Source organism: Fundulus heteroclitus, chromosome 11 (genome assembly GCF_011125445.2).
Source record: "Fundulus heteroclitus isolate FHET01 chromosome 11, MU-UCD_Fhet_4.1, whole genome shotgun sequence".
In the NCBI taxonomy this organism is placed as follows: Eukaryota; Metazoa; Chordata; class Actinopteri; order Cyprinodontiformes; family Fundulidae; genus Fundulus; species Fundulus heteroclitus.
This window is the reverse complement of record NC_046371.1, coordinates 22,792,242-22,818,169: the sequence shown is the minus strand read 5'-3', so window position 1 is coordinate 22,818,169 and position 25,928 is coordinate 22,792,242. Positions and strand designations below refer to the sequence as shown.

The 25,928-nt window shown below is 38.6% G+C and overlaps 2 protein-coding genes across 10 annotated transcripts in view; both read right to left on the bottom strand.

Annotated features, from left to right (window-relative positions):
- Nucleotides 1-1,931: 1,931 nt before the first annotated feature.
- Nucleotides 1,932-6,771, bottom strand: LOC105919883. The gene is made up of 5 exons (XM_012855329.3): nt 6,638-6,771; nt 4,839-5,097; nt 4,388-4,421; nt 3,162-3,336; nt 1,932-3,073 (listed from the first exon to the last, which is right to left on the bottom strand). The coding sequence occupies exons 1-5, from the start codon at nt 6,747-6,749 to the stop codon at nt 2,733-2,735; spliced, it is 921 nt and encodes a 306-aa protein (XP_012710783.2). The 5' UTR covers nt 6,750-6,771; the 3' UTR covers nt 1,932-2,732.
- A 1,048-nt stretch (nt 6,772-7,819) lies between these two features.
- LOC105919890 (ryanodine receptor 1) overlaps nt 7,820-25,928 on the bottom strand; it is a 69,060-nt gene continuing 50,951 nt past the window's right edge. For 5 of the 9 annotated variants that reach the window (XM_036143155.1, XM_036143156.1, XM_036143159.1 and 2 more), the window contains 25 exons: nt 24,509-24,608; nt 24,343-24,422; nt 24,183-24,259; nt 23,979-24,052; nt 18,614-18,694; nt 18,398-18,486; nt 18,027-18,155; nt 17,845-17,949; nt 15,614-15,695; nt 14,195-15,516; nt 13,939-14,021; nt 13,598-13,754; nt 13,405-13,491; nt 13,010-13,282; nt 12,590-12,720; nt 12,418-12,460; nt 12,215-12,348; nt 12,064-12,124; nt 11,837-11,983; nt 11,620-11,754; nt 11,375-11,531; nt 9,575-9,639; nt 9,386-9,486; nt 9,258-9,309; nt 7,820-9,162 (listed from right to left, as the gene is read on the bottom strand). In XM_036143155.1, coding sequence (XP_035999048.1) covers nt 9,067-9,162; nt 9,258-9,309; nt 9,386-9,486; nt 9,575-9,639; nt 11,375-11,531; nt 11,620-11,754; nt 11,837-11,983; nt 12,064-12,124; nt 12,215-12,348; nt 12,418-12,460; nt 12,590-12,720; nt 13,010-13,282; nt 13,405-13,491; nt 13,598-13,754; nt 13,939-14,021; nt 14,195-15,516; nt 15,614-15,695; nt 17,845-17,949; nt 18,027-18,155; nt 18,398-18,486; nt 18,614-18,694; nt 23,979-24,052; nt 24,183-24,259; nt 24,343-24,422; nt 24,509-24,608 — 3,861 coding nt within the window. In that variant the 3' untranslated portion in view covers nt 7,820-9,066. Of the gene's footprint in view, nt 9,163-9,257; nt 9,310-9,385; nt 9,487-9,574; nt 9,640-11,374; nt 11,532-11,619; nt 11,755-11,836; nt 11,984-12,063; nt 12,125-12,214; nt 12,349-12,417; nt 12,461-12,589; nt 12,721-13,009; nt 13,283-13,404; nt 13,492-13,597; nt 13,755-13,938; nt 14,022-14,194; nt 15,517-15,613; nt 15,696-17,844; nt 17,950-18,026; nt 18,156-18,397; nt 18,487-18,613; nt 18,695-23,384; nt 23,403-23,978; nt 24,053-24,182; nt 24,260-24,342; nt 24,423-24,508; nt 24,609-25,928 lie in introns of all 9 variants that reach the window. The other 4 variants (XM_036143153.1, XM_036143154.1, XM_036143158.1 and 1 more) reach the window with 2 other exon arrangements.

Here is a 25,928-nt window from a genome sequence, read left to right as displayed (position 1 = left end):
CACAGTCCACGACCAGAGCCTTCCCAGCCGGCCAGAACCCCAGTCCACCTCCACTTGCCTTTGATAAACCGTTCATATAGCATTTCTCTCTCCGTCTGTTACTTCTGGGTCATTGACTGAAAGTATGAATGTGACAAAGGGACCCCTGGGTCTATTATCCTAAATAATAGATAAATATATATATATATATATATATATATATATATATATATATATATATATATATATATATATATATATTATGTCAAGAAACAAAACATACATTTTTGTTTTATCTTTTCCATTTTCTGTTAATGGAATGAATAAAATAAGTTCTGTAGTGATTTCTGGATTAACACCAAGATTTTTTACTTAAGTGATTGATTAAGAAGTTTATTTTTTTAGTTACTTGATTTTTAGAATTACTTACATAGCTAAGTTAAAGACACTTACCTTCATGGATTATAGCCAGAAAGTAATCAACTTTTCTCATGGTTTTACCCACATTGATCAGCTGCTATGTGTTTGACTGTCACTTAAATAAGATTGAATGCTAGTATTTTAACCACTACATGGCTCACTGATAAAGTATTTTTGAAATGTATTTGTTCAGAGAACAAGGAGTTTCGCTGCACATCCTTGAGCATTAGCAGGTGAAAGGAGCAGAAATTGACACCTGAATTTGCATGTGTTTTGTTTTTTTGTCACTAGTTGCAAATCATAGGCAGAATGAACTCCCCACTGAGCATTTTTAAATCCTTTTGGTTGGATACTTGTCTTTTGATGCAACTGCTAGCATTTTTTTCAAACTCCATCCTCCTCACTGGACAAATCCCTGTAGAAATAGTAATTCAATTCCCATTTGAGCTTGAGACTTTATTATTACTGTCATCTTGGACGTTTGGGCTGTGTACATAACATCACCTTTAGGCTGCATCCCTTAATTTCTGTCTTTTATGCTACTTTACATTGCATACTGACATGGAAACCAAAAGGTAAGTTCTAGCTGAAAAAAAAAAAGGAAATTATTTTTGTACTACAAAGTGCTTTAGTTGGAGCCATGGCTGGTTTAGTATTATAAAAGGCAAACAAGAAAAAGTTTTGATTATTTCCGTCCTTCAGGATTAGACACATACACACATAACTTATGAAAGGAAAGGAAAGGAGAAAATTATGTCACAGCTTCTGTGACTGGTAAACATTTTCACACAAAATGAGATTCAGCCAAAATCTGCAAGCAGAGAGTGAATGTGACCAGTGGCAGTTTTTGATATAAGCCACATGGGCATTCGCCCTGGCTGGGAGATTGCTACGGATTGGGGTTGCACACACGCACACCAGAATGTTAAAATCTAAGTTTTGTCAGTTGCGCCCAGAAAACATTTTTCTTTGCTTTTATCTATGCGCTGTCATGGGCAAGTTGGTGCCTGCTGTGACTTTTGTGAGGCTTCAGCAGCTGGACCAAATTGCAGACAGGAACTCATAAACTGCATGATGAAAACAAGGATTTAATGATAGCAAAGGCAAAACATACAATAAGGCACAGGTAACAGAGAAGACACGGGCATGGTGACAGAAGTACTACGAACAATGACAACCAGACACAGCTCGGGGGAAGAGTGGATTTAAAAAGGTAGAAGAACTGAGCAGAGGAGAATAATAAGCAGGACCTGAGAAGACCGAAACACAGAAAAAAAAAAACAGACATATGAAGGAGGGGTTCAGCTAGGCGACTTCATCACAGTATGCTGTATCACTGTTTTTGTCGTAACATGTTACAGCTATCTCTTTGCAGATGTGCACAACATGTTGCAGCAGTTTTAATGTTTGCATTTGCATTTTAAGGCTACATAGCCTAATCCTGTCATAGTTGGCACATGTGTTGCTTTTTATAGAAGGGATTCCCAAAGAGATCGTTCGCTCAATGAAGAATGAGGAAACACGAGTGCAGCAAAATTCCACACAACAGCTTTATTCCTTTATGTAAAATTAAATAAAGTCCATATCAAGTTGGTTTAAGTAACACACAATAGAGCCACAGGATGACAAGTGGATGACTGCAGGGAACAGCTTAGCTGTAGACAAAACAAATAGCTGTAGAAGAGTTCTGTGGTTTCTCTGCATAGCGATGTTACAAAATCAAAAAAAAAAAAAAAAAAAAATCTGGATCCTGCAGATCCATTTGAATTCAGTAAGGGTTATACAATAATGCTCCTTAAACATTACGCAATATGCCGCATCATAAGAGTTGAATCAAAGCTGTCTGTTAAAGAGACAGCTATGATTTTAATGTTACTTTACGGATTACTCACATTTATGTAAATGTACGATCACTGTTGTAGACAAAACAGAATGAAAACACCAACAACATCAACACAGTCTCTTATCGAAGATAAAAATATACGACTACAGATTTTTGGCCCGGTGTTTTAAAAGCGCCTATGATACACGTTTTTGCAACAAGAACAACACAACACGAAAATAAAGTGAGGCAGCGAGATGGAGTTCTTAGTCGTGATCAACTTCAAAATGATCAGTCAGATGTGCTTATCCTCTCGACCGCAAATTTTGGGCCCGCCTTCCCCTTAAGCCTAGCAAATGTGCCACGGCAGAACATCAACCTGGCTTACAGCAAAGCGCAGGCTGACCTCTAAGCTAAGCTTCCATATGCTTTTTGTCACTTGGATAACAATAAAAGAAAAATGGGAATCATTCGAGATGGTCCCATCTTTACTCATCCAGACCTCGGATCGTTAAAAAGAAAACCCACCACAATCAAAAGCATCAAAATCAGAGTCTGCCACCTCAAAGTCAAAGCTGTTGAAGTGGGGGGAGTTAAGCGTGGAGCTTCCGAGGTCGTACGCTCCGGCAGGTCCCGTGCCGGAGAAATCCGTGTTGGCCGTCAGGTCGGCTTTGACATCCAGATTAGAAGATGAGCATGCTCCGAGGTAGCCCAGGGCAGAGGAGGCCGCCGCCCCTCCCATCAGCATATAAACTGCCTTCATCGCTTGGGCATTATTGAGAGTGCCGTGACGCAAACATCCTACCGCCTGTGCACTCCGTCTGTAATTCTTTGTCCGTGGGGAATTTCTGCCTGTTGGATTATGCGATTTTTACATGTCATGTATATATATATATTTTTTTAATCTTTGTTGCAAGAAAATGCGTGAAGATAAACTCACCATTCTCTCTTGGGGAGCCTTTGCTTGTTGGTCCTGGAGAGTGTGACTCCGTGTCACTTACAGGAGGAGTTGGTGGATCTTTGTCCAGGATTTGCTCAGGGACCAGATCTCGGAGAGTAATGTGTGGCGGTAAAACCTGGTGGCGCTTACAAGGGCTGAGGGGTGATGGCAGACTCTGCAGGGAGCAGCAATACAGAGTAATAAAGTCATAGCAGAGATTGAATTTTCCATCATTAATCTACAAAAATAACCACAAAAAAACAGATTTGTTTTTTTTATTTAAAGGTGTTCTATGATGTTGTTTTTTTACTTTTTTCTTTTGACAAGGCTAAGAAGAGGCGCAGCAATCGAATCATTATCAAATTACTTGTGTTCAAGAATTTGTGAAATCAACCACATTTTTTTTTCTTTTTGTTTTGTTTATTTCAAGATTGATACAAGTGACGATCAATAGCTTTCACAAATACCAGTCTCCTTGCGATGCATCTGTTACTGCAGACAGTCTGAGCCCCACAAACACAGATACTGGCCTTTAAAAACGAAACCCCTCCCCAATAGTCTACTTCAGTGCACAATTTACATTAAACTTTGCAATTGTACCCTAAAGCAACACACAGTAATTGCCATTAATCATATTTCCAAAAATATTGCCAGAGATTGATGCTTCCATGGAACCAGTTAGTGGAAGGATCGTAATAAGGCCAACCATAAAGTCAGTTTTTTGATATGCAAAAATGATTTATCATAATCAAGATGAATAACACTTATTGTGTTTTTCTGACTACAAACACCAAATATTATACTTTTCCATCCTTCCCAATAGCAGTACTTTGAAATCTAATTCAGATTATCTCTATGCACTCTTTAATATTTAGCAAACTGCATTCTTTATACAAATAAACTATTGCTGGACACTTTTTGACTAAAGTACATTTTTGTTGCAAACTGTCATCACCTTTGTTTTGCAATGACTGTTTAACAAATATCCAGATTCATGTCCTTTGCACTTGAGCTAAATTGTCACCTTACATATGCAGGCTGCATTCTCATAGTAACAGCAATGTAACACGTCAACATGACAGGCCTTCAAAACAACCTCACATTATTTTCTACTCTAAATGCAAACATTCCCAGTGCCAGCAATTATCTAAAGGAGGGCTTTTTTTAAGAATATGCAGCTCTAAAGGAGTTACCTGAACAACAGAAAATGTGTATCATTAACTTACCATTTTGACTTTTTTCAACACGTTCAGCCACTGACTAAAAATTGACCAAAAAAAAAAAAAAAAAGATTTAATTACTTTGCAAACACCACACAAAAAGCTAAACATACAATCAGATGAATTTAAATAAAAAACTGTGACTGCTTGCTTTTTCACAATCCATAGTAATAATGTGTTTATGTCACTGATTTCAAAGATGAACTTCTTTGAAGCTTTTTTTTCGGACCTTCACCCTGAGCTCCAATAGATTTTGAAAACATTATGGATGAAAAATCCCCAGCAATGAGAATATATTTGTGAATCAAAATGCGTCATCTATGCAGTAATCTGTGTTGAGCCAAATATCCTTAACATAATAATGAAAAGTTGATCTATCAAAAGGGAAATTTTAAATAATACAATTTAGTAACAACTCCCGCATGATAATGTGCAATAGCCCATGGAAAAAACTGACCTGCAGTCTGCGGCGGTGTCAGCCAGCAGTAGCAGGAACTTATTCTCGGTGAGAATCAGGGCAAAGCAGCTGTCTCTGGAGGCACCAGACGGTAATTTTGGCAGGTCCAGGATCTCCTTGCCTTCAACAATGGCCTCACAGTTGCTTTGCAGCAATACAATCTGATTAGGTGGAGACAGTGCATCGTGGCATACGAGAAGACTGCCTTCAACGGTCAGACGCAGAAACCGCTTCTTCCACTGTTTGAAAATGAATCCACCTTGAGAAAAAAAATACATAAAAACACAGGAAGCTTTGAGTAATTACTGTAATAAAAAAGTTTTCTGGGGACCTAAATGTTTTTCTTGTAATAAAACCTGACTTTTCCACATTCAAAATTCCAGTAATTTTTTTTCCAATTCCTGTTACTTTAAGCATTTTAGAATACAAATACTATACATTTGAATACTGTCGTGACATTTTCTCTAATGTAAATGTTTCTAGATGTGTCAGGCTTTACATTTGGTCCCTGTAAAAACCACAGGCTGACATGAAGGAAGGATCAATTCAAGGAATGATGAAAAGCAAGTCCAGAAACAAGAAGAACGCAAGGACGGATTGAAGAATAGGATGAAAGAAGGAAGAACCAAGGAAGGATGGACAGTTTGGATGAGTAGTGAGAAAGAAAGGGAACAAGACAGGAAGGAATGTAGGAAATAATGTCAGGATAGGTGCAAGAAAGGAAAATGAGAAAGTTAGGGCACAAAAAAGGGGATGAAGAAGAGACAAGACAGAATAGAATGAGGGACACAAGGAGGACAAAAAAAGCATGAAGGGGGCAAGGGAAGGCCCACGGAAGAAAAAAAAAACAAGGATAGGAAAGGAGGAGACAAAGAATGAATGAAAATAACAAGAAGGATCAGTGGAAGAAACGACACAAGGAGGGGAGGGCAAAAAGATGTAGGAAGGAAGTAAAGAATGGCAAAAGGAAGGAAACACACAAAGAACAAAGAGAGGAAGAAAGAACACAACAAATGAAGTAATGAAAAGAAGGCGAAAGGGCAAAAGGTGTGGAGGAAAATAATTGAAGTACACCAGAAAGAAGAAACACAAGGACATAGTTGAGGTAAAAGGGAAGGAAGAAAATAAAGAAGGAATGAAAAATAAAAACATATAGGACACAAGGAATGGGGAGGGAAAGAAAAACAAATATCATAGAATGAATCCTGAATACAAAACTTTTCCATTCCCTAATTTTCTTTGTCCATGCTTAACCAAACTGAAGAACACAAATCAACGGCCATACTTTTCCAGGCTGCGTGCAAACCCTGAGTATCAGCATGGTCCCAGTGATCGCAGTAGCAGCGTGAGAAATGTACATGTGGATTAAAGAGTGAACACTGTGTCATTCCATCATCCCACCAGATTAGATTAGAGGCAGTCAGATGGAGAGAGGATCAGGAGGCCGTGGATTCTGAACACAATCTACATACACGTGCTTTTGCTCATTCAATGACTTCCATATAATATAGACACTAAACAGCATGTGAAAATACATTTTGAGGAACGACACAGTTGTTGTACTTGCCGTAAAAAAAGACAACAGTTCAATTTATCTTAGCATTTCAATTTTAGACTTGAATGCCGGTTTTAGGGTATCTTTTTTTCTAAATACACATAAAAATACAAAACCATTGTTTGACATCAGACATGTGGAGTATCCCAAAGTACGGAAAAAGATTCAAAACTCTCCGACTGTTCACTTCCGATCGTGTGTTCCCCTGAAATAGAAAGATCTCTTTTTCCCTGTTGCAACTCACCGTACATCCTGAGCACCCCGTGTTGTATCCCCGAGACGTTCATGCTCCCAGAAACTGTGTTGCAGTCCAGCGCGGGCAGAGAGGAATATTTGCGGATGCTTGAAGAGCACATGAGATTCAATGTGAGTTTTTAATGCCCACCCTTAATCCCCAGTCAGCTGGGACGCTCCAGAGCCCTAGCTCTGCAGATTGGTAGAAAAATGGGTTGTGATGATCTGTTGCACGCAAACTATTGCACTGTGTGCAGAGAAACAGTTTTTGTCATGTTCTTTCTTTAATAGCAGTTGAGTTTTTCATACACACAATTGAAAGCAATTATTAGTTTTATCAGGGTTGTATATAAATAAAGAAAATAATATAATATCATGACAATATCATCTTCATTTTCTGACTGTCTTTCCACAGCAAACTTGAAAATAAAAAAATAGTCTGTTATCAAGTTGCTCAGGTTTTTAAATGCGATTTTACCTTTAAAGAGTTACTCATTACTTTGAACACTATGTTAGTTAAATTGCAGATTTATTTAGTAATATCCAGATTTTAAAAAGTCAAATCCTGCCAAGATGATATACCGAATATGAAATATTTTTAAGCAACGTCTGTTATGCAATGTTTTAAACATTTTTAATTAGCCCTTAACTAAATTATGATTGCACATTAGATCACACCCTTGGGGCCTATATGGAAACTTATGCATCTAAAGACCATAATAAGTAATTTCAAACCACTCTTCAACCTACAGTGTGAACTGTCTGCTGTACAATTCAACAGAAAAACAGGAATATCCCTCTGCAGGGGAAAAAAAAAATTACACTATGAAAAAAAAGAAGAGAAACCCTCCCCATGTAAGCATCCATACCTAAGTTTTTTTGGCTGTTTTTTTTTTAAGCATTTGGGTTCTTAGCTACACACTTAACATAAACTATACCAAGTGTAATGAGCCTGAAATAATGCTCAGTTTAAAGTCCTATGCAATTTCCTTTAGCTTTAAGTGACATAACATTTTAACAATTTTAGAATTCCCGAACCAGGGTGAAGAGCTGAAACATCTGTGGCGTCCTCTGGACAAGGGTCCTCACGTTCTGAGAGATTTGGAAAACGTTTGTCGAGCACGATGGACCAATATCAGGTGAAGATGTTGCATGCTTATAGGCTACTACCAATGAGGCCATGGACTTTACATTGATAGATTTACATTTTTATTCAAATACACATTTGCAGCGCATATAAGAATTAAAATATGTTGCATGAGCTCTGATAGAGAAAGGAGCTTTTCTTGCAACTAAAACAAGTAAAAAAACATTAAAACCAACTGAAAGAATGCTAAAACAATATATAGATAACTAAATAAAAACTGCCGTGTAGCACTGTTACTTTGCATTTAAAAGAAAACTGAATACAAAAAATGTTGCTTCATCAATGCATTAACGCACGGACACAATTTTCATGTTTTCTTTTTTTATTAATTTCATCTCCAACCAGATTTGTTTGTTTTGCAGTTGAATTTTGCTAAATATTTGTCACATTAAAGTGCAAAGCTTTTAAAATAATATATCATGATCTCATTTGTTTATATCACAAAATCTAACATTTTAAGTGGAATAGGTACTCTTATTCTTCCTTGTTGTTAGAAGCATACCTCTTTTGAAAAAAAAAAAGATTCCTACCCTGTCATTTAGTTACCATTAATCATCATTTGCAGTGTTCATTTAGTGTTTAAAAAAAAAAGCAAGGCTGCAGCCACATCCCGAGTGATCCGTGATTTAACAGATGGCTTACAGGCAGGTAAGTATGACGCAACAGAGTATAATCCTAAATACATTGTGAAAGCTCACAGATTTATCCACAAATCCACATGTAAGGTTTACTGTTGAATGAAGCAAATAAAACTCCAAAAATGTAAAATCAACAACCTCAAAATAAATAAATAAATCACACAGTGAAAATAAATACTCAATAAAAGGTCAGAGCTATCGCTACATATCCATCCATCCATCCATCCATCCATCCATCCATCCATCCATCGTCTATACCCGCGTATCTGTGCAGGGTCACGGGGGCATTGGTGACTATCTCCGGTGGTCGTTGGGTGAGAGGCGGGGAGCGCCTTCGCCAGTCCGTCATTGTATTGCTACATAAAAAGACTGTAATATTATTACATAAAATCACTGTGTGCTAAAAAAAAAAGAAGGAGAAAAAAAGAAACCCACATTGACTGGAAACGCGTGGTCATAAAAGAGGAATGAGGAGGACGTGTCAGGAGAGAGGATACATAGGGATGAGGAGACAGAAGATGAATGAATGACAAGGAGGGAAGTTTGGGAGAAACGATGCTGCATAGGTGAGTATGCAGCTTGGCTTGCTGGTTGATTAGATGTGCAGTTTAGGTGTAACCTTTCTTCCAAACACATAATTAGTTTAGTTGTGAGTTAGGAAAGCTGATCCTCATATTGCTTTCTGAAACAGTCTCCAGCAGGAAAGAAGTCCCAGCATCGCTCCTGGTACATCTTCCACACGTACGACTCCTGCAAGCGGAGGGCACAAGACCAGGAAGTCAAACATCAAACCCCGAAAGAACAGTTTAGAAAAACAAACAAAAAAACTGACATCTCAGACTGACCTGCCCAGTGTGCTCCGTCTCATCTTTGTTGATGAGATACATCAAGAAGAACCTGAGAATGAAACTCCGATATCAGTCTGTTCTCATCTGCACCAGAGCAAATACGTCAAACCAGAGGGGATGCTTACATATAGTTGGCCAAGTTATGCTCGTCAAAGGTGTGGGTCTCGAAGCCGTGCGGCGTTGTGTCAAAGTAGTCACTTCCAATGCCACATATGAAGCATTTTGTCTGTACAGAAATCAGCAATGCAGAATATGCACACTTTCCCATACGCTCTTTGAAGTATCAATTAACAAGGAACAGTGTTATACTGTACCTCCATGTCCTCCTTAACCTGCTCCTGCTGGTCTCGGAGTTCTCCAAAGGCATCAATAATCAGACCTGAATTGTTTGCACCATAAAATTATAGTTAGTAGTTTTTCTGAAAATGTGTTATATGTGCAACATTAGAGATGCACAGAGATATGTGTTTTGCTGATACCAGTTTTTGCCATAATCTGATATTTCATTAACTTTTATTTATATTATTATTATATTATTAGATACATTTATCAGTAGCTGTCAATTTATTTTACCCTTGATTTTACGAGAGGCTACCATTCATAAATATAAGAGTTGAAGGGAGGCCATACTACACTATAAAACAGGATTTTTCTGTTTAAAGACAAAATAATTAAAGATCTGACACTTTAATTACCCTTGTATTAAAGATTAACACAGCTAGCATCCCTAGAAAATGTAAATCCTAACCTCAACTCTGAAATGACCAAAAGGTTACTGGCATTTCAAAATCCAGCATGTTCATAAACATGTTCCTAAATATGAGCTCAAAAGGATAAAACAGAGCAATGTTCTGCTGAAAGTCTCACTTACTCCAAACCTGAATGAACCATGGGCATGTCTGGACCTGTTTTAGGTTGATTTAAAAAAAAAAAAAAAACTTTCTTATACCTCTGTACTTCTGAATAAATGATTGATACTCTGAAAAGTGTTGATACTCAAACACTGTACCTGGACACAATACTAATTTGGCATGGTATCGATATGTTATGGAAATATATAATAATTTTTTGTATTAATCATGTATTTTTTATTAAAGCAGTAAGAGTTACCTAAGTTCTAATAACTATTGTAAACTGTGTGCAAAGAGGATGGGGTCTGCACTCAAGGCTATAAATTCACCCAACTTTCTTGTGACATACCAGGCAAGTAAATGCCACATGATGTTTTATGGTTGTACCCGTCAAGAAGGTTTATGGTAAAAGCTTTTTTATTGTTCTTAATGTTATCTTGGTAGAATCCTAGAAACACCTGGTCAATGAATTAAAAGATAACTCCATGGATGACACTGGAATGGGGATCTGTTTTGCTTGTGAGGACACAAGTACAGAGATAATGAGTGCGTGTAAACAGAGCTTTAAAGGGGTGGCAATGAAGTCAAGCGGCACAACAAACTTGGCCAAACATCTCAAGGACCGACACCCCAGCCTTCATGATGAATTCCGACAAGTTAGTACATTAAGTTCCCGCTTATAATTAATACATTAAACATATTACTCATGTTAGCATGACCAGTGGTCCACATTAGTGTGTGATTAGCTGGGGCTAGCATGCTACTAGGGGTGTGTTATATTTGGGTTATCTATTTAGTATTTATTTGCACACTTATTCAGCAGGCATTGTTGAGAAAGCATGTTCCATGTTAAGATTGAAAAAGGTGAGTTTTTCATGTAACAAAAATATCTTGTACTCCTTAATTATGTGTCATTTTTTTTATCCCCCGTGGCATAAAACATGGTATCGAGTATCAAATATTTTCCTTGGTATTGATATTGTGACAACCCAACTTCTGATTTGACTTTTAAACATCTCATCTGTGCTGAAAATATCTAACTTTCAGCACCTTTCTCTCAGAAATGGCATTCACACCAGAGAGTGTTGCTGTTAAGGCAAAGGTCCATTCACTGATTAGAAAAAAGGTTGGATTTTTGACTTTCTCCTCCAGCTGAGAATTTTCTGATTCTGTTTCATGTAGATCTAAAAAAAATTGCAGCTTTTTATTCTCATTACACATGGCTAATTTAAAAACCGCTCTCTACCATAATGGCGTCTTTACCTTGAATAATGGCCAGTAGAATGACAATGACGAAGAAGAAGAACGTTATATCAAAGACCACTCGATAAAGCTCGTATTCATCTCCTGCAGGATCCTCTATCTCGTCTCCAATGCCTCCACCAGCACGCACGCCGACGTACATGTGGAACAGGTAACACTGTGAAGGGAGAAAACCTCACAAACATGAACTGGTTGGTGGAGTACGGTTATAAGATGACCATCATTTGAAACGATCTGTGGCGTACAGTCATCATGTCATCGCATTTCATGTCGGGCTCGTCTTCATCCTCGCTCTTGTTGTAAAACTTGCGGAAGAAATTGAAAGCGACCACGGTGTAAAGGTACACCACCACAGCCAGTAAGCCCACTGTCATCATGAGCTACAACACAAGCGGGACATAACAGGAATTAATACAATCTGACTAAGGCGAAATATGCATTTTGTTTTTGTTTTATTCTTGCCTGTTTGCCATTGTGTGTGACTGAAGACAAGATAGTGCGCAGAGTCTTCACACCCATGGCAATATCCAGCAAATGGCAGGCGAAGAAGAAGTTGTTGTAATGACCGAGCAAGGACATTATCAGGTACCAACAAAGATAAAGGAAGGTCTGCAGGAAGATACAGGAAATATAGTGTCAAGGCGGTGGATGAAGCCCAATGAGAAATATGCAATTAGTCTTTTTCTTACACCATCTGTGAACACAACCCCAAATTTCCAGATCTGGTACTTGATGTCAATAGTGGTCGCCCTAAAAGATGAAATTAGTTCTTTCATTCCCTCGTAAAAAACATGACCTATTTGCTCGTCTTTTTTTTTTTTTGGTTAAACTCAACCTCACCATGCAAACATCGAGTTGTCTGGCTCCTCCTGTTTCTTCTCGTGTTGCTGACTGACATCCAGGGAGGCTAAATCAACGCCCAGCAGCTCCGCGATTCTTTCTCTTCCATAAATGTCTCCATACTTATCCAGAACCTGGAAGGACACGTCACGTTATGCATGAGAGTGCACAAAGTTTCTGACCGTTATCAAGTGTTCACTCACTTTTCGTTTGACAAATTTATCCCAGTAGTTGTTTGGGAAAGAGCTGAAAAGACAAGCAACACAAAACATTAACTGCATAAGCAAAACTGCAATTAATTGGGAAATTATTTTAAAACAAAAGGAAGGTAAGGAAGCACGCTTTGTTTTGTTTGTTTTCAATCAAACTTCCTACGGTGTATTCAGGACCAGGCGATCCCACTGGCCCTTGATGTCATCATCCTCGGGCTGCTCAGTGATGTAGAGGCCATCAAACTCAAGCTTTCTTGCGAGTTCTTTTTCCCTTTTAAAGATCACCAGTGGGATCTAATAAAACCAGAGCAAAGTTAAAATTGTTTTTTTCCTGCTAATTTCTTTTTTCAGCCCTGTTGCAAAAGTATTCATTCCCCTTATTTTCCACATGTCCTGTTGCACCCGCACGTTTATTGTTACCAATGCAAAGTAGGGCATTACTGCAAAGTGAAGAAGCATGGAAAAAGGCTTAATAAATACAAATCTGTGACCAGAGGTGTAAAGTTTTAAGAGGCATTAATACTTTGCCAGACATTGTATAAAGCGAGTGTAATTAAGTTTTATTTTGCTGAGCAGGTGATACCTTCAGACAGTTGTACCCAATGATGCAGATAAATGAAATGACTGTATGCAGGATGGCGAGGAACGCCAGTGTGGGCTGCATGTATCCAGTGCTCTCCTCCAAATAGAAATAAAGTAGGACGTCTTCTTCAGCATCCTCCCCTCCTTCCTCTGCTCCAGATCCTTCAGCTTCATCCCCAGAGCCCTCAAACAAGCCAGAACCCTCGAACAGCCCGCTTCCCTCTGCAAATCCCGATCCCTCCATCTCCTCCCTATCAGGTGGCGTTTCAGAGACCTTTATGTAGCAAAAGAACGACGTGGAGATGTAATTCAGTCACAAGCCACACAGCATTTGATAACAATATTTTACACAAAAGATATTATTGTATATATATATATATATATATATTGTTTTACCTTGTAGAACAGAAGAATGAAGTTCAGGGCAAATGCGAGGAACAGGGCCAGAAATCGCAGGTTGTAGAAGTTTCTGGAGAGGTAGTTCTGGTGAACGGAGATAAGTATTTTTGGTTTCCAGCAGATTCATTTTAAAATCCCTTCATGGTAAGCCGGCGCATTGTTTTCCCACAAAAAGAACAAACTCCCTCACCATGAATTTATTCCTCTGAGTTTCCAGCTCAGTCCAGATTTGGAAACCGTGCCTCTTCGGGTGCTTCTCTTTTTTGGCTGCAGATTTCTTTGGTCCTTGTGGCTCTTCTTCTTCTGTACTCTGGGCTTCTTTTTCTGGTTTTTCCCCAGTTTCAACACTGAAAATTAAACACAGATGCTTTATGGTATAATTTTGAATTGTTCTGAATGTGTTTAGTGTGCTTTGCTTTAATGAATATCTGCATGACATAGTTTCAGTCTTTAAGCTGTAGTCTGATTCTCAATTTGAGGCATTTTTTGTCAGAAATGCATTGAGTAATTGAAAAACTATTTAAAACCTACTCTGACTTTTCTGGTTCTGGAGGGATTTCCTCCACAGGAGCAGGTTCTGGTGGTTTTTGGCTGGCATCAGACTCTTCTGGTGGCTGTAGCGAAACAGAAGGAACATCCAGAGTACAAGCCTTGTTTTTTTTTCTGACTGCTTCTAAGTTTATTTATCAAAGATGTCTTTCAATGAAATTGGAGAAACTAATCACAAGTTAACAGGTTCTTTTGCAGTTTCATGCAGTACATTTGTACTTTCAAACTTAATACTTACCACTTTTCTCTTTGTAATGGGAGAGCCTTCGGGAGTCGGCGGCTCAACTGGTTCCTCCACACCCATATCTCCAAGTCCACCTGGAGCATCCATACCTGGAATCCTTCCTCCCTCATTTTCCTGTGTATCCTCCTCTTCCTCCTCACCGCTCCCAGACTCACCAGTGTCTGTTATGCCCCCAGTGTCTTGTTCTTCACCTGTCCCCGTCTCCCCCGGTCCATCTCCATGTACATCATCTTGTGTGGGATCTGGCATACTCGCTAGAATCTCCGTAACTGTGATGTTTTTAGCTCCCTCCACCAAGCCGCCTCCAAACAGCGCTTGCCAGATGATCATGAAGAAGCCTTTACACACGTTGTAAATGAAGTGCAGAATGCTCATCAGGATGGCCCAGAAGAATGTGGACAAAGCCACCACTATCTCCTTAAAGGTCATCTTTCGGATTCTGCGATACTGTCTGCGAAGGTTACGGAAGGTGAAGATGCTTAGGAAGCTTGACATGCTGTGGAGGAAGTCTGTGAAGGCTGAGGTTGATTCGGGCCGCCCTTCATCACCATTGCTGTCTTCATCTCCTGTTCCACATGTTGCCCCACCCGCTACCCCCTCGCCCCCTCCCTCATCTCCTTCGTCATCCTCTTCTCCTTTCTCCTCTTCTTCCTGCTCCGAAATCTGCGAAGCGATATTCATCTCAAAGATAGTGTCTTCACAGAAGTTGACGAACATCTCCATCTTCTCAGATTCACCACCCTCGTTGACAACATCAAATATAAACTGCCGTTTGGACTCTCGCACTTGTGGCATTTCCCACTGCCTCCGGTTGACTTCGCTGATTTCAAAATAGATGCGCTCGATCTTCCTGCTGGCGCCCATTATCTCAATACGGCCAAGGAATGGGCGGAAGTAGTTGAGTACGCTCTCCGCCTGTTCCAGGAAGTTCTTCAGTCGGGAGTCGTGGGGCACATGCTCGGAAAGGTTGGTGAGGAGCACGGCGATGTTGAACCCGATGTCCTTGGCCGGTTCTTGGTAACGATTGGCAAACTCCTCGTAGTTGATCATGTCGTTCTCATCTGCTTCTGAACAGGACAAAAGGAACTGGATCTCAGAGGGGGAGTACTGTTTCTGACTGTCCATAGCCTTCTGGAAGTCCTTCTTGGAGATCAGCCCTCGAGGGTCAGTGATGTAGTCACGGAAAGCGTCCGAGGCTACAATTTCTTTCAGCTTCAGAAACATGTCAAAAAACTTGAGAATCATTTCGACGTTGCTGGAGGACTCCACCAACATGTCCACCATCTGACGAGCAATTGTACCATTAACTATGTTCCCTAAAATAAAACAAATAAAACTAAATCAAGCAAGTTCTTCAAAGGCATATGATTATCAAATCTAATTGATAATGTATGAGTTTTATTCTTTTTTTACCCTCTAATAGTGAGAGCAACATAACAACCATTTCTTTCTGGAGGTCGAGAAGCTCCTTCAGTAGAGCAATCTGGCTAGAGTCCTGCAGCCAAACAGAAAGGCAGTAATGACATAAGGACACTTTAAAAAGATACAGCAGGCAATTTATTTGTCAATTGACAAATCAAACATGTTATGGCTGTTTCGTATAGAAAACTTGCTCTGTGCTTTAACTGAAAGTGCCTAATTTAAAATTGATGAACTGATCCTAACTTCTTGGTGTCACAATTTAACAAAACTGAATTTTTTTTATCAATACATAGATCTGTTTTGTTTTGACAAGTCAGCTCACTCTAGCTGGATATAGATAACTTCAAATAAAATTGGCAAGATTTGTTTTCTATATAAGTAAACTGAAACTCTAAAGTGGAACATTTTGTTAATTAATGCTTTAACATTTTTTAATTGATCAAAGTGTCCAGGCATCTTTAATTAATAAGCAACTTTTTTTGGTTTCCCTGGGGTACAAAGATGACTTCACACAGAGACCCATTTTGCTTAGATGCGCTGTAAGGATGATGGTAAGGCGTGTTAAAAAAACTCAAAAGCTCACTGTCAACAGATTGCAGCAAAGAGAGGTATCTTGGAGTTTTCACTAAGACATCTATAAGGGATTTGTGATGAAAAGAAGACTATGTTCAACCTTCTTCTAGATGTTTTTTTTATCGTAACCGAAAGGAAAATAAAAACATTGAAACATCTGACTTTAAAGCACAAGATTACCAAAAATCTTTGTCTTTGAAAATAAAAATGTTTCACGATGCAAAAGGAACATTGTGTTTATCTTAGAGATCCAGTAGGAAATCAAAACCTGTCAGGCCAGTTGTAAATTCAAAAATCTGATTTTTGTAGCACACTCTTCAGTGTAGAAGTGATTGCTGAATGAAGAAGCCTCAAGTTATGTTTTATTTTTTTCAATCAATAAGGTGTTTAGAAATGTCTACTTTTAAAACTAGGCTTAAAACTTCCCTTTTTTGAAAAGCTTATAGTTACAGTGGTTTAGGTTACCCTGAGCTAAATCTGTAGTTATGCTGCTATAGATTTATGCTGCTGGAGTATTTTTCTCACTCTACATTGTTTGTTGTCATTTCAACCTTTGACTTTTTGTTCTCTGTCATTTTTTTCTTCATAGTAGGTACACCTGTTCTGGCGTTCTGTTAGCTGTGACATCATCCAGGGATGGCAGATCGTCTGCTAGTTATAAGATAGAAAGGATTCCTGAATCATTGTCTGTTTCTGTGTTTTTCATGTCTCTGCTCTGTCTTCTCTAACCCCCAGTCGGTCGAGGCAAATGACCATTCACACAGAGCCTGGTTCTGCTGGAGGTTTTCCTCCCTGTTAAAAGGGAGTTTTCCTCTCCACTGTCGCTTCATGCTTGCTCAGTATGAGGGATTGCTGCAAAGCCATCAACAATGCAGACGACTGTCCACTGTGGCTCTAAGCTCTATCAAGAGCCAAAGTGGACAGCTTGTCAAGACATGATGTTATCCACTGGGTTTCCTAAATTAGGAAACTTTTTGATTAATCTGTCTGTGTTGCCCTGCGACAGACTGGCGACCTGTCCAGGGTGGATTAAGTGGGTCAGAAAATGGATGGATGGATGGATGTATGATTTAATTGAATTTGACTTTGCAAAGATGACACGTGTTGTGAATTGGCACTATATAAATAACATTTTATTAAAGTCAATGAGAGAACAGAGATCTAACAAGCTATTTAATAGGTGACTGCATTGTCGACAACACGTCCTTACGTGCCTGGTGTTTATTCCGGCTGTGGTGGAACAAGATAGAGCAAGACTTTCAGCAGGAAACAGGAATGTTTAACGAGATACAGAACTTCTGCTCCCTGTTATCCTCTGTCTTGGAATTTGGTGATTTTGGCAATGTTGGCAGCCTTTTAGAAACCAAAGGATCTGCATTCTCTAAAATTACACGCAGACACTGCTAATGTAGCAATGCCAGCTATGCTAACTGTTCTATGAATGTCAACTTCTACTTTTCTTTGTTTTACAATCTTTGTCAAACCCTGATTTATTGCTACTTTTCTAACACGATATGTTGACGGCTTTTTTTTTTATTTAATATGGTTCAGGAGAAATTGATATTGACAGGTTGAAGCTTTGCAAAACTTAACTGGAAAATGGGAAACAAAATTATGATTAATGCATCTGAATAATTTCTTTTGTGCACCTGTGCCAGCTTCATCATCATGTGGGCAAACACATGAAGGAATCCAACGATGGCATCCCACAGTCTGCTGTGAGCTAGAGACTGCTGGTTGCCTGTACATGGGCCCTGCAAGAAGAAAAGTCGCTTGTTACACCCTCATCTACAAATAAAAGGCATAAATGGTTAATTTGTTGAAAAGGTACCTGAATATATTCAGTTAAACTGTTAAAAATCTGTTTTGCCACCGTCATAGCCTTGGAGAAATTCTTTTTTCCTGGATCGTCAATGATATCCTTTCCAGAATAATACCAGTAAAAATCACTGATAGATTCCTGAATGAAAAAAAAAGAACATGAATGATCTTGAAGCACACTATCAAAAAGTTTCAGCATATTTGAAACTGATTTATACAAACGCTTGAAATCTGGAATCATCTGCTGGTCTGATCTTGAAAGTTTCTTTAAATATGCACTACACGTTTAGAGATATAATCCCATACATCCAAAAAAAATTATTTTAAGTTTATGTTAAATTGCAGCATTGCAGCATAGGGCAGATTACTGGGAAAGTGTACCTGGAGTCGAAGGAGGTAATCCACAGTGCAGATGATGATGTTGATGCTAGTTGTGCTTCCTGTTTGTGTCCGCAGATAGTTTTGAAAATCTGGAACAAAACAACAACAAAAGAAAAAACAACAAGATTATTCATCTCACTAAGTCTGCTTTTGATGGAATTTACCACTGATTGGATTTTAGTCCAACTTGAACTCTGAAACAATTGTCGTTCCCACCGTTATTGTGTCCTTCACAGAGGAGCTGCAGGAAACGGAAGAGGTCACAGGTGAACTCATCGTCAGCCATGACTTTCTCGTCTGCAAAGGAAGGATTTATGCAAATAAATGCATTAATCAAAGTGCAGGGTCTCACCTAGATTATTAAACAAAAAAGGATAAAAGGATTACTGGTGACTACTTAAACAGATCTCTTGAGAATTGATCAAATTCATTTTTCAACTTACCATCATGGGTAAATAAGTTTTAGTGCCAGATACTGCAACCGTCACCTCGTACAAAGAGTTATTAATAAATAATAATGTTGAGAACACAGGCATGCGGTCACATGTCAAACAACAAACAGGAGGTGGCGACGTCACATACAAACATGTCACGTGAAAACAAGCTGCAGTGGACAACAGCTACATGAAAACATGATTAGAATCACTGCTTGACAAAAGGATAGATGGAACTGATGCCAAGATTTTACTGTATTTAGGCATGACCTGATTATCAAGTAATATTTATGCTTTGTTACAGAAGAATGTAAAAAAATGTAAATGATGAAGTAAGGAATTACTGAGTGTAAATGGTTCTAAAAGATTGCATAAAAATATAGATGTTGCTTCTTTATCCAAATTGCTGAAGCCAATTCTGAAAAGCTTTTAGGTGCAATTTTAGGTTTATGGCACTATAGGTGCTGGATCCAAAAAGTTCTGGCTCCAAAACTTCTGTCAATAAATAATGTCACCGCTGCAATTATTTTTCAACAACTGATCATAAGCAAGTAAGGTGGTGGTGGTTTTCTCAGTAGAAACTATGCCCCAAAACGGGCCTTAAGAAGGTCATACATTTCTCACTATAGCAAAAGCATTAAGATTTTTATTTTCCCGCTATGTGTAATCCATTTCTGCTACTTCATAATTATCTCTTGTGACGTATGCTAATAGTGTACACATTTTCTATACTTTTTAATCTTATCAAGAGTGGGCGTTTATGGCCAAATTTAGAAGTTGCTTAAGGAAAAGAGTAAAACTGAAATCTAATTGGTGTTTGACCATTCTTTTTTATTATTATTACCATTCTGTGAAAAAGCATTTGCGCCATCAGAGATTTCTTTTGCTTTTTTGTCACACTGATCAAACAAATTTTATATCAGACAATGCTAATGTAAAAAAAAAAAAAAACGTCACTGAGGAGTAATTTTTGTCCATTTTCCTTTGGGGAATTGTTTTAGTTCACTCTGGAGGATTTTAGAGTTTCAGCAGCCATTCCACAGCATCACAGTCAGATTTAAGGCAATATGTTGACTAGGCCACTCCAAAACTCAGTTTTTCTTCTTTACACTCTTGCATGAATGGCATGCTTGCCCATGCTTGCCTATTGTTGAATCATGTGCACCAACCTTAACCGAAGGAAGTGAGTCCTACAGAGCTTTAGATGTTATGTGAATGAATCGTTGGAGTAAACTTGATTGGCCGGCCACTCTTGGGAAGGTTTACCACTGCTACATGTCTTCTCTGTTTGTGTTTTGCTGGAATCCCAAAGCCATGGCTTTGTAAACCTTTTCAAACTGAGAGTTTTTTTTAATCCACACAGACAGTTGCACTTTTCTTTAAATATGAGTATGCTATTTTTAATAACTGTACAATATTTGTTTTCTTATGGTGTAAATTTGCTCCTACTTGTAAAATCTTATTCTGAGTTCTTGTTTTTAGATTTTTGCCCTTGCTGCCGGATTACAATTCTCCCACTGTGGGACAATAAAAGACGATTCTATTCTATGTCAATTGTCTTTAGAGCTCTTTTAGAAATTCTTCACGTTGTCCGAGAAGGCTATGCACAAGGGACTGATTTTTCAGAACAGGCAGTAATAAGGACCCCATGGGGTGAGTGAAAATCAACCAAAAAAATAAAAACACAAATGTGTTCACAATGAACTCATGATTTTACAAAGGGTTGGCTATTGGAGTAGACTGTATTGATAAGCCTGTACACAGAAAGCTGTTTGGATCAAACACCTTGCGCCTGATAAGTTGATAGTTAAACGGTATCTAATCCTTTCATTGACTAATCATAATAATGATTTCTGACACCATCCTTTTCCAAAGCAGTGCAACTCTGTGTAAAGTGAACACACACAAACATTGAATAATACAGGAAGTGTCAGGTAAATGTCAGAGAGGACATTGTCCATCAAAATTAGTGATGCACCAATTAAGCAGAAACAGAAATGAGCTAAGTTTCCTTAATGCAAATGTTAACGCATCAACATGTGATGCTCTTTATTTTCCATTTAGGAAAAATCAAATAAATGTTACATGTTATTTGATGCATTAATTTAAGATAATCCCTTGGTTTCAAGAACCTGCAGTACATCTTGTTTTTTTTTCAATCAACTGTTGAAAAAAAGGGAAATTTCAGTGTAAGTATATTTAAAAAGCAAATAAAAATCAGCAAAAACTATGAATGAATAGGTCTGACCTCAAAGGAAACAAGACTTTGTTGGCAAATGCCTGATTGGTGCATCTCCAATCAAAATGTTGAAGGGAATCCAGTAAGAGTTTATCACAAGACTTCTAAGTAAACCACCTGTTTCCATCTTGGCTTATTTTAAGAAGGCGTGCAATCAGAGTTGGATGGAAAATTAGTTGTTTGGGTTGAAAATAGTAGATGAACATAGAATACTGGATTCCATTCATTTCATTTCAAAATGGAACAAAAAACAAAACAAAAACATGGAGTATCAAGTGCCAAAAGCGCCATATTTTAAACACAACTGGCTAATGGAATAAATATTTACAGATCTGGTGATTTGAATAAAATTGCAAATGTTATTGGAAAAGATAACAATTTAGTTTAACTAATCTTTAAGCAAGTTTAAGCATGCATTATATAAATACTTAAATTATGAAGTAAAAATTTTTTTATTGATTATGAGAGATAAGCCTTAAAAATTATTGCAGTATTTATTTAATTATATATTGGCTGTTGCAAAGTGTTGAGAATTTACCTTCTGTTTCGGACTTAGCCCTCAAATTCAATCGACACTAGCTCAGAAAAAGGGTTAACCAATGGCGACAGTTTAGGATGAGAAAAAAAATATTTCTGTTTTCTAAACATCACAATAATGAGAAGTGACGTGATTTAGGTTTTTGTTAGTTCATTTCTGGACTTTTCTGGACTTGAATCAGCCATCGTCCTATCAGCCTGTGACCTCTCAGCCACTGTCCAATCAGCTCAGTTCACCTGTCAATTAGCCCACATCAGCTCCACCTGCTGCCTGTAATTACTGTCAACTCTGCTCACCTGTTCACTTGCCTACATACCTGCCTCATTTAGCTCCTCCCTGACAGAACGTCTCATCTCATCTAGTGAGCTGTGCCTTGGCTCTACTAGTTCATGTGTGCTCAGCCAGCTGGACTCTTCTGTTAAACGTTGCCTGTGTCTGCATGCTGCAGTTTTGTTTCCCTGTGAGTTCCAGCCGCTTGCTCTGCCCGTTCTGCTGGTTCCCCGGTCCACATCGTCTGTTCTGGTCTGTCTCTACCTGCATCCTCTGGTCTCCTTCTCATCCCCGCCTGCCTGCCCCTTCAGCCATTATTCATCTGTCAAGTCTGGTTCTGCTTGCCTGCCTCACCTGCCACGACTCATAACCCCTTCAATAAACCTTTTAAATCGTCACTCTGTGTTTGGCTGAATTTCGGGTTCATCTGCGTCATCCGTTACAAGAACAATTATTTTATTAGTTCTCTCAATGTCAGCAATTCAACTACCCTACGATTATAATTCCTTGTAAACAATTTGGCTCTGAATCATGGCTCTGATTGCTTAATTCCAGAAACACATACTTCAAACCAACTGGGGAGCGATGGCACGTAAAGCTCAGGAAATCTGTTGATAAATTCGGAAGGTAATTTCAGACCTCCTTCAGACTGGTTTGTCCTTGTTTACATGTACACTTTCCAGATACCATGTTTATCTGTTCAAACATATGCAAGGATAAACAACGTGGCAATGTCCAGTAATCATGTTGTTTGGGAGGGAAACGGGCTCTGTGGTCCAAAGATGACTGTTTTGAGGTAATTGGCTATGCACTAGGTATAAAAAACAATATTCTATCACAATATCGATGTGTATTATGATAATAAAGAAATCACTATTTTGTTCAATCTTTAATATTTACTGGTTCATATGAGGGACTTGACAGCATATCCAACATGGCAAAGTATACGTGCTTTGCAGCTGCTTCTCAAGTCTCTGTCTAGACTCTCTATACATGTGTGGAAGTGCAGTCTGGGAGAAAGGTTTGCACCCGGGGAATTTGTAACAAGAGTCCACTGCTTGAACCATCGACATGAATCCCTTGTTTTTGACCGTGCTTATATGTAGCATGTCTTTTCCAACACAATAAAAAACTGCATTTGTGATATCTCTGTCTCGTGTTGATTTTCTCTCCTAGGGCATGACCTTAGACAAAGACTGACCCTTAGTAACTCATCATTTTAACTCAACTTATTTCGATTTGTCTTGTTAAAGACCACATGTAAACATTTGGTTCATCTGCATACACATATTTAGCTGATGAATTAGATTTTTTTTTGTTGGATTGTGGCACTCTTGGACCTCGATAATGAAGGAAGGGCACACAAGTTGCGAACATGACTGATGGACAATACCCTTTCCAAAAAAAAAAAGTGATCATCATTAGAAAAAGAACTGAACAAGTGAGACAGGGGAGAGAGAGAAAAATGAGAGAGCAGGGAGGCCGATGGAGAGGATGATGATTTACCCCGATCTAGGTTCATGTCTGAGGACCATGAAAGGAGGGACATGGGAAGGGTGGCAGTGATCATGGGGAAGGGAGAGAGGAACAGTGTGTTGACAACAGCAGAGGACTAAGAGATGAGGTTGGGGAGGATATTAACAACATTCCATGGCAAATTCATTTTGGTTGAAATTTCTAGCTATTCTCCAGAATTAGACCACTACAGTATGGTGAAGACCGAACGCCGCTGCACGCTAATGGACATACAAATGGAATGAATTTAACTAAATTAAGTCACCGGTACACTTTCACTGTGTTAATAGTACTTCTTGTTAGCAAACTGGTCATTTTATCAAATCAAATGTTGAAGATGGTAAGCATATAAAACAAAAATGAATTAAATGAAGTAGAAAATATTGTATTCTTTTATTCACATCAATATTGATATTCTATCTTACCTTTTGCCGAGACGAAGCAGCAAAGAGGACCATAGTATGTACATTTAATAACTTAGCAATACATATATTAAACAACTATGTGGTTACCTTTTCACTGTTTCTGTCTTTAATATCTTAGGTGTGGAAAGATCTTTACGGAGTGAAGAAAGCAGAAACTTACTTGTTCCCTCCTCTGAAACCATGCCGAGCCCCTCTGCCTTGTTCTGCCTCTCAAAGGCATTTAAATCCAGCACGCTGTATAAAACATAGACCTTTGATTTCATTCTGTGGTCCTAACTGGTCACATATAAACTACTATGTTACTCATTTTCCAAAAACAAATAAAAAAATAGAAAAATAAAAAATGTAAGGACTGAAAACCAACCAGCAAGTCTGCATTAGAGCTTGGACACTCAAAAAGAAGCCGACATCCTTTTTGTCTTTCAGATACTCCAACATTTTCTGACAACACAGTGGAAGAAAAAACGGTTTTAAAATAGCGTCACATAATTACTGAATAAATGGTTGATTTTGCACACACGTACCCGCTGAACCTCGCTGTTTCCGCCATTGAGGATAGAAATGCCCAGCTTGAGGGTTGTAGATACCATCGGCCCAGTTTCACCTGGAGAACAAAGAAAGCATCAAGCACAGGGAGGCTTTCCGGTAAAAAAAAAAAGATTTTAGAGTATAGAAGAAGAGGAAGAAGACCTTTGCAGGCACTTATCATTTGCAGGACCATTTCTGCAGCGCCACGGTTATGAAGTCTGGACTGCTGGTATAGAAGCCTTTGCTTCTCCATTTCCTTTTCCTTTAACAGGCAAAATTAATGATGAGTATTTGGTAGTGATATACGATACATAAATCATTTGAATAGAAAAGTGGGGCTCTTTACTAATTGGTCACATAGTTGAAGAAATATTTATCAGAACACAGTATACACTAGTCATTGGCTGGTTACTAGTATAAAAATATGCTAATACTAAAAGTCCCTTTAATGAGATGCCAGACAAAGGTCCAGAATGACTAGTTTTCTCCAACTTTGACTAGTTTTCTCCAACTTTAATGCAGCACCTCCCTCCCCCACCTGTTGCTGTGTACTACTGGTCAGCTGGCTGAAAGCATGGCTCCAACGCCTTTTTCCCAGCTGACCAGAGGCAAATTAGGCTGGTTGATAATATTTCTGTTAGCATAAACAATAAAAAAATAATTATTGCAGTTTGCAAACAGCCTATTTGTACCTGAACAGAGAGCCTGACTTATTAACCAGTTAATATGGCCCTGTTATGCTTGCGATACTCCAGGAATATTAATCTGCACAAAAATGATGCAGTCAAAGTTTACATGAAAATTGAGCTGGTCTTTACTCTACTTACTACTACTCTATATTTTATCATAAGTTGAAGTATCATAAAAAGCATCTATAGCATTATCAAATTCTAATAATAAATATGGTATACTCAAACCACAGTGGAAATTGCTTAAAGTTTTTAATAAAATGCAACATGTTTTTCAATTGACCGTGGAATTTTCACTCAGAGTTTCTTTTACATGCACTAGCATTAGGAATTACTATAACTACTATATCAAAACTATTTGTCTCTTACACACATTCTCTCAGCTCAGTTCATTAGTAAAGGAGCTGTTACTCTAAGGCTTCACGTTTGCTGGCTTGAGCAAGCGTTGGACTACAGAAGATAGCCTCACTGACTTGGCATAACAACCCGGAATAGTATATTCCGGGTTGTAAAATATTTGGCATTTCATAGTCATGCTATATTTGACAGATAATTGGAAATATAGCTGATGATGTAAAGCAAATTCTGAGCCATCTTTAACTAAAATTCAAATGACATATGCAAGTAGACAGCGGCTGAGCCGGATAATAAATAACTGTAGAAAACATTTGATCCCACCCTCCCCTCCCACAACCACCCTCCCACCCGCATATAGTTAGCTGTGCTCTACCCGCTATGTGTCGTGCGGCTGCAGTGTTAACGCCTGTGCTCGTGTCACAGCCTGGTGGTGCCGAATCGTTTGGAGACGTCTGTGCTCTGACGCTTAACAAGTGCGAAAGCTTACGTGAAAAGACCGCGATTCTTGGTGCGTGTGCGATCCTGGCTTTCACTGT

Excerpts from the sequence above, each read along its gene's own strand:
- LOC105919883 (XM_012855329.3), bottom strand. The coding sequence starts at position 6,749 with ATGTGCTCTTCAAGCATCCGCAAATATTCCTCTCTGCCCGCGCTGGAC. Across the intron at positions 3,337-4,387 it reads TGTTGAAAAAAGTCAAAATG|AGTCTGCCATCACCCCTCAG; the intron begins GTAAGTTAATGA and ends TGCTCCCTGCAG. Across the intron at positions 3,074-3,161 it reads AGGCTCCCCAAGAGAGAATG|GCAGAAATTCCCCACGGACA; the intron begins GTGAGTTTATCT and ends ATAATCCAACAG.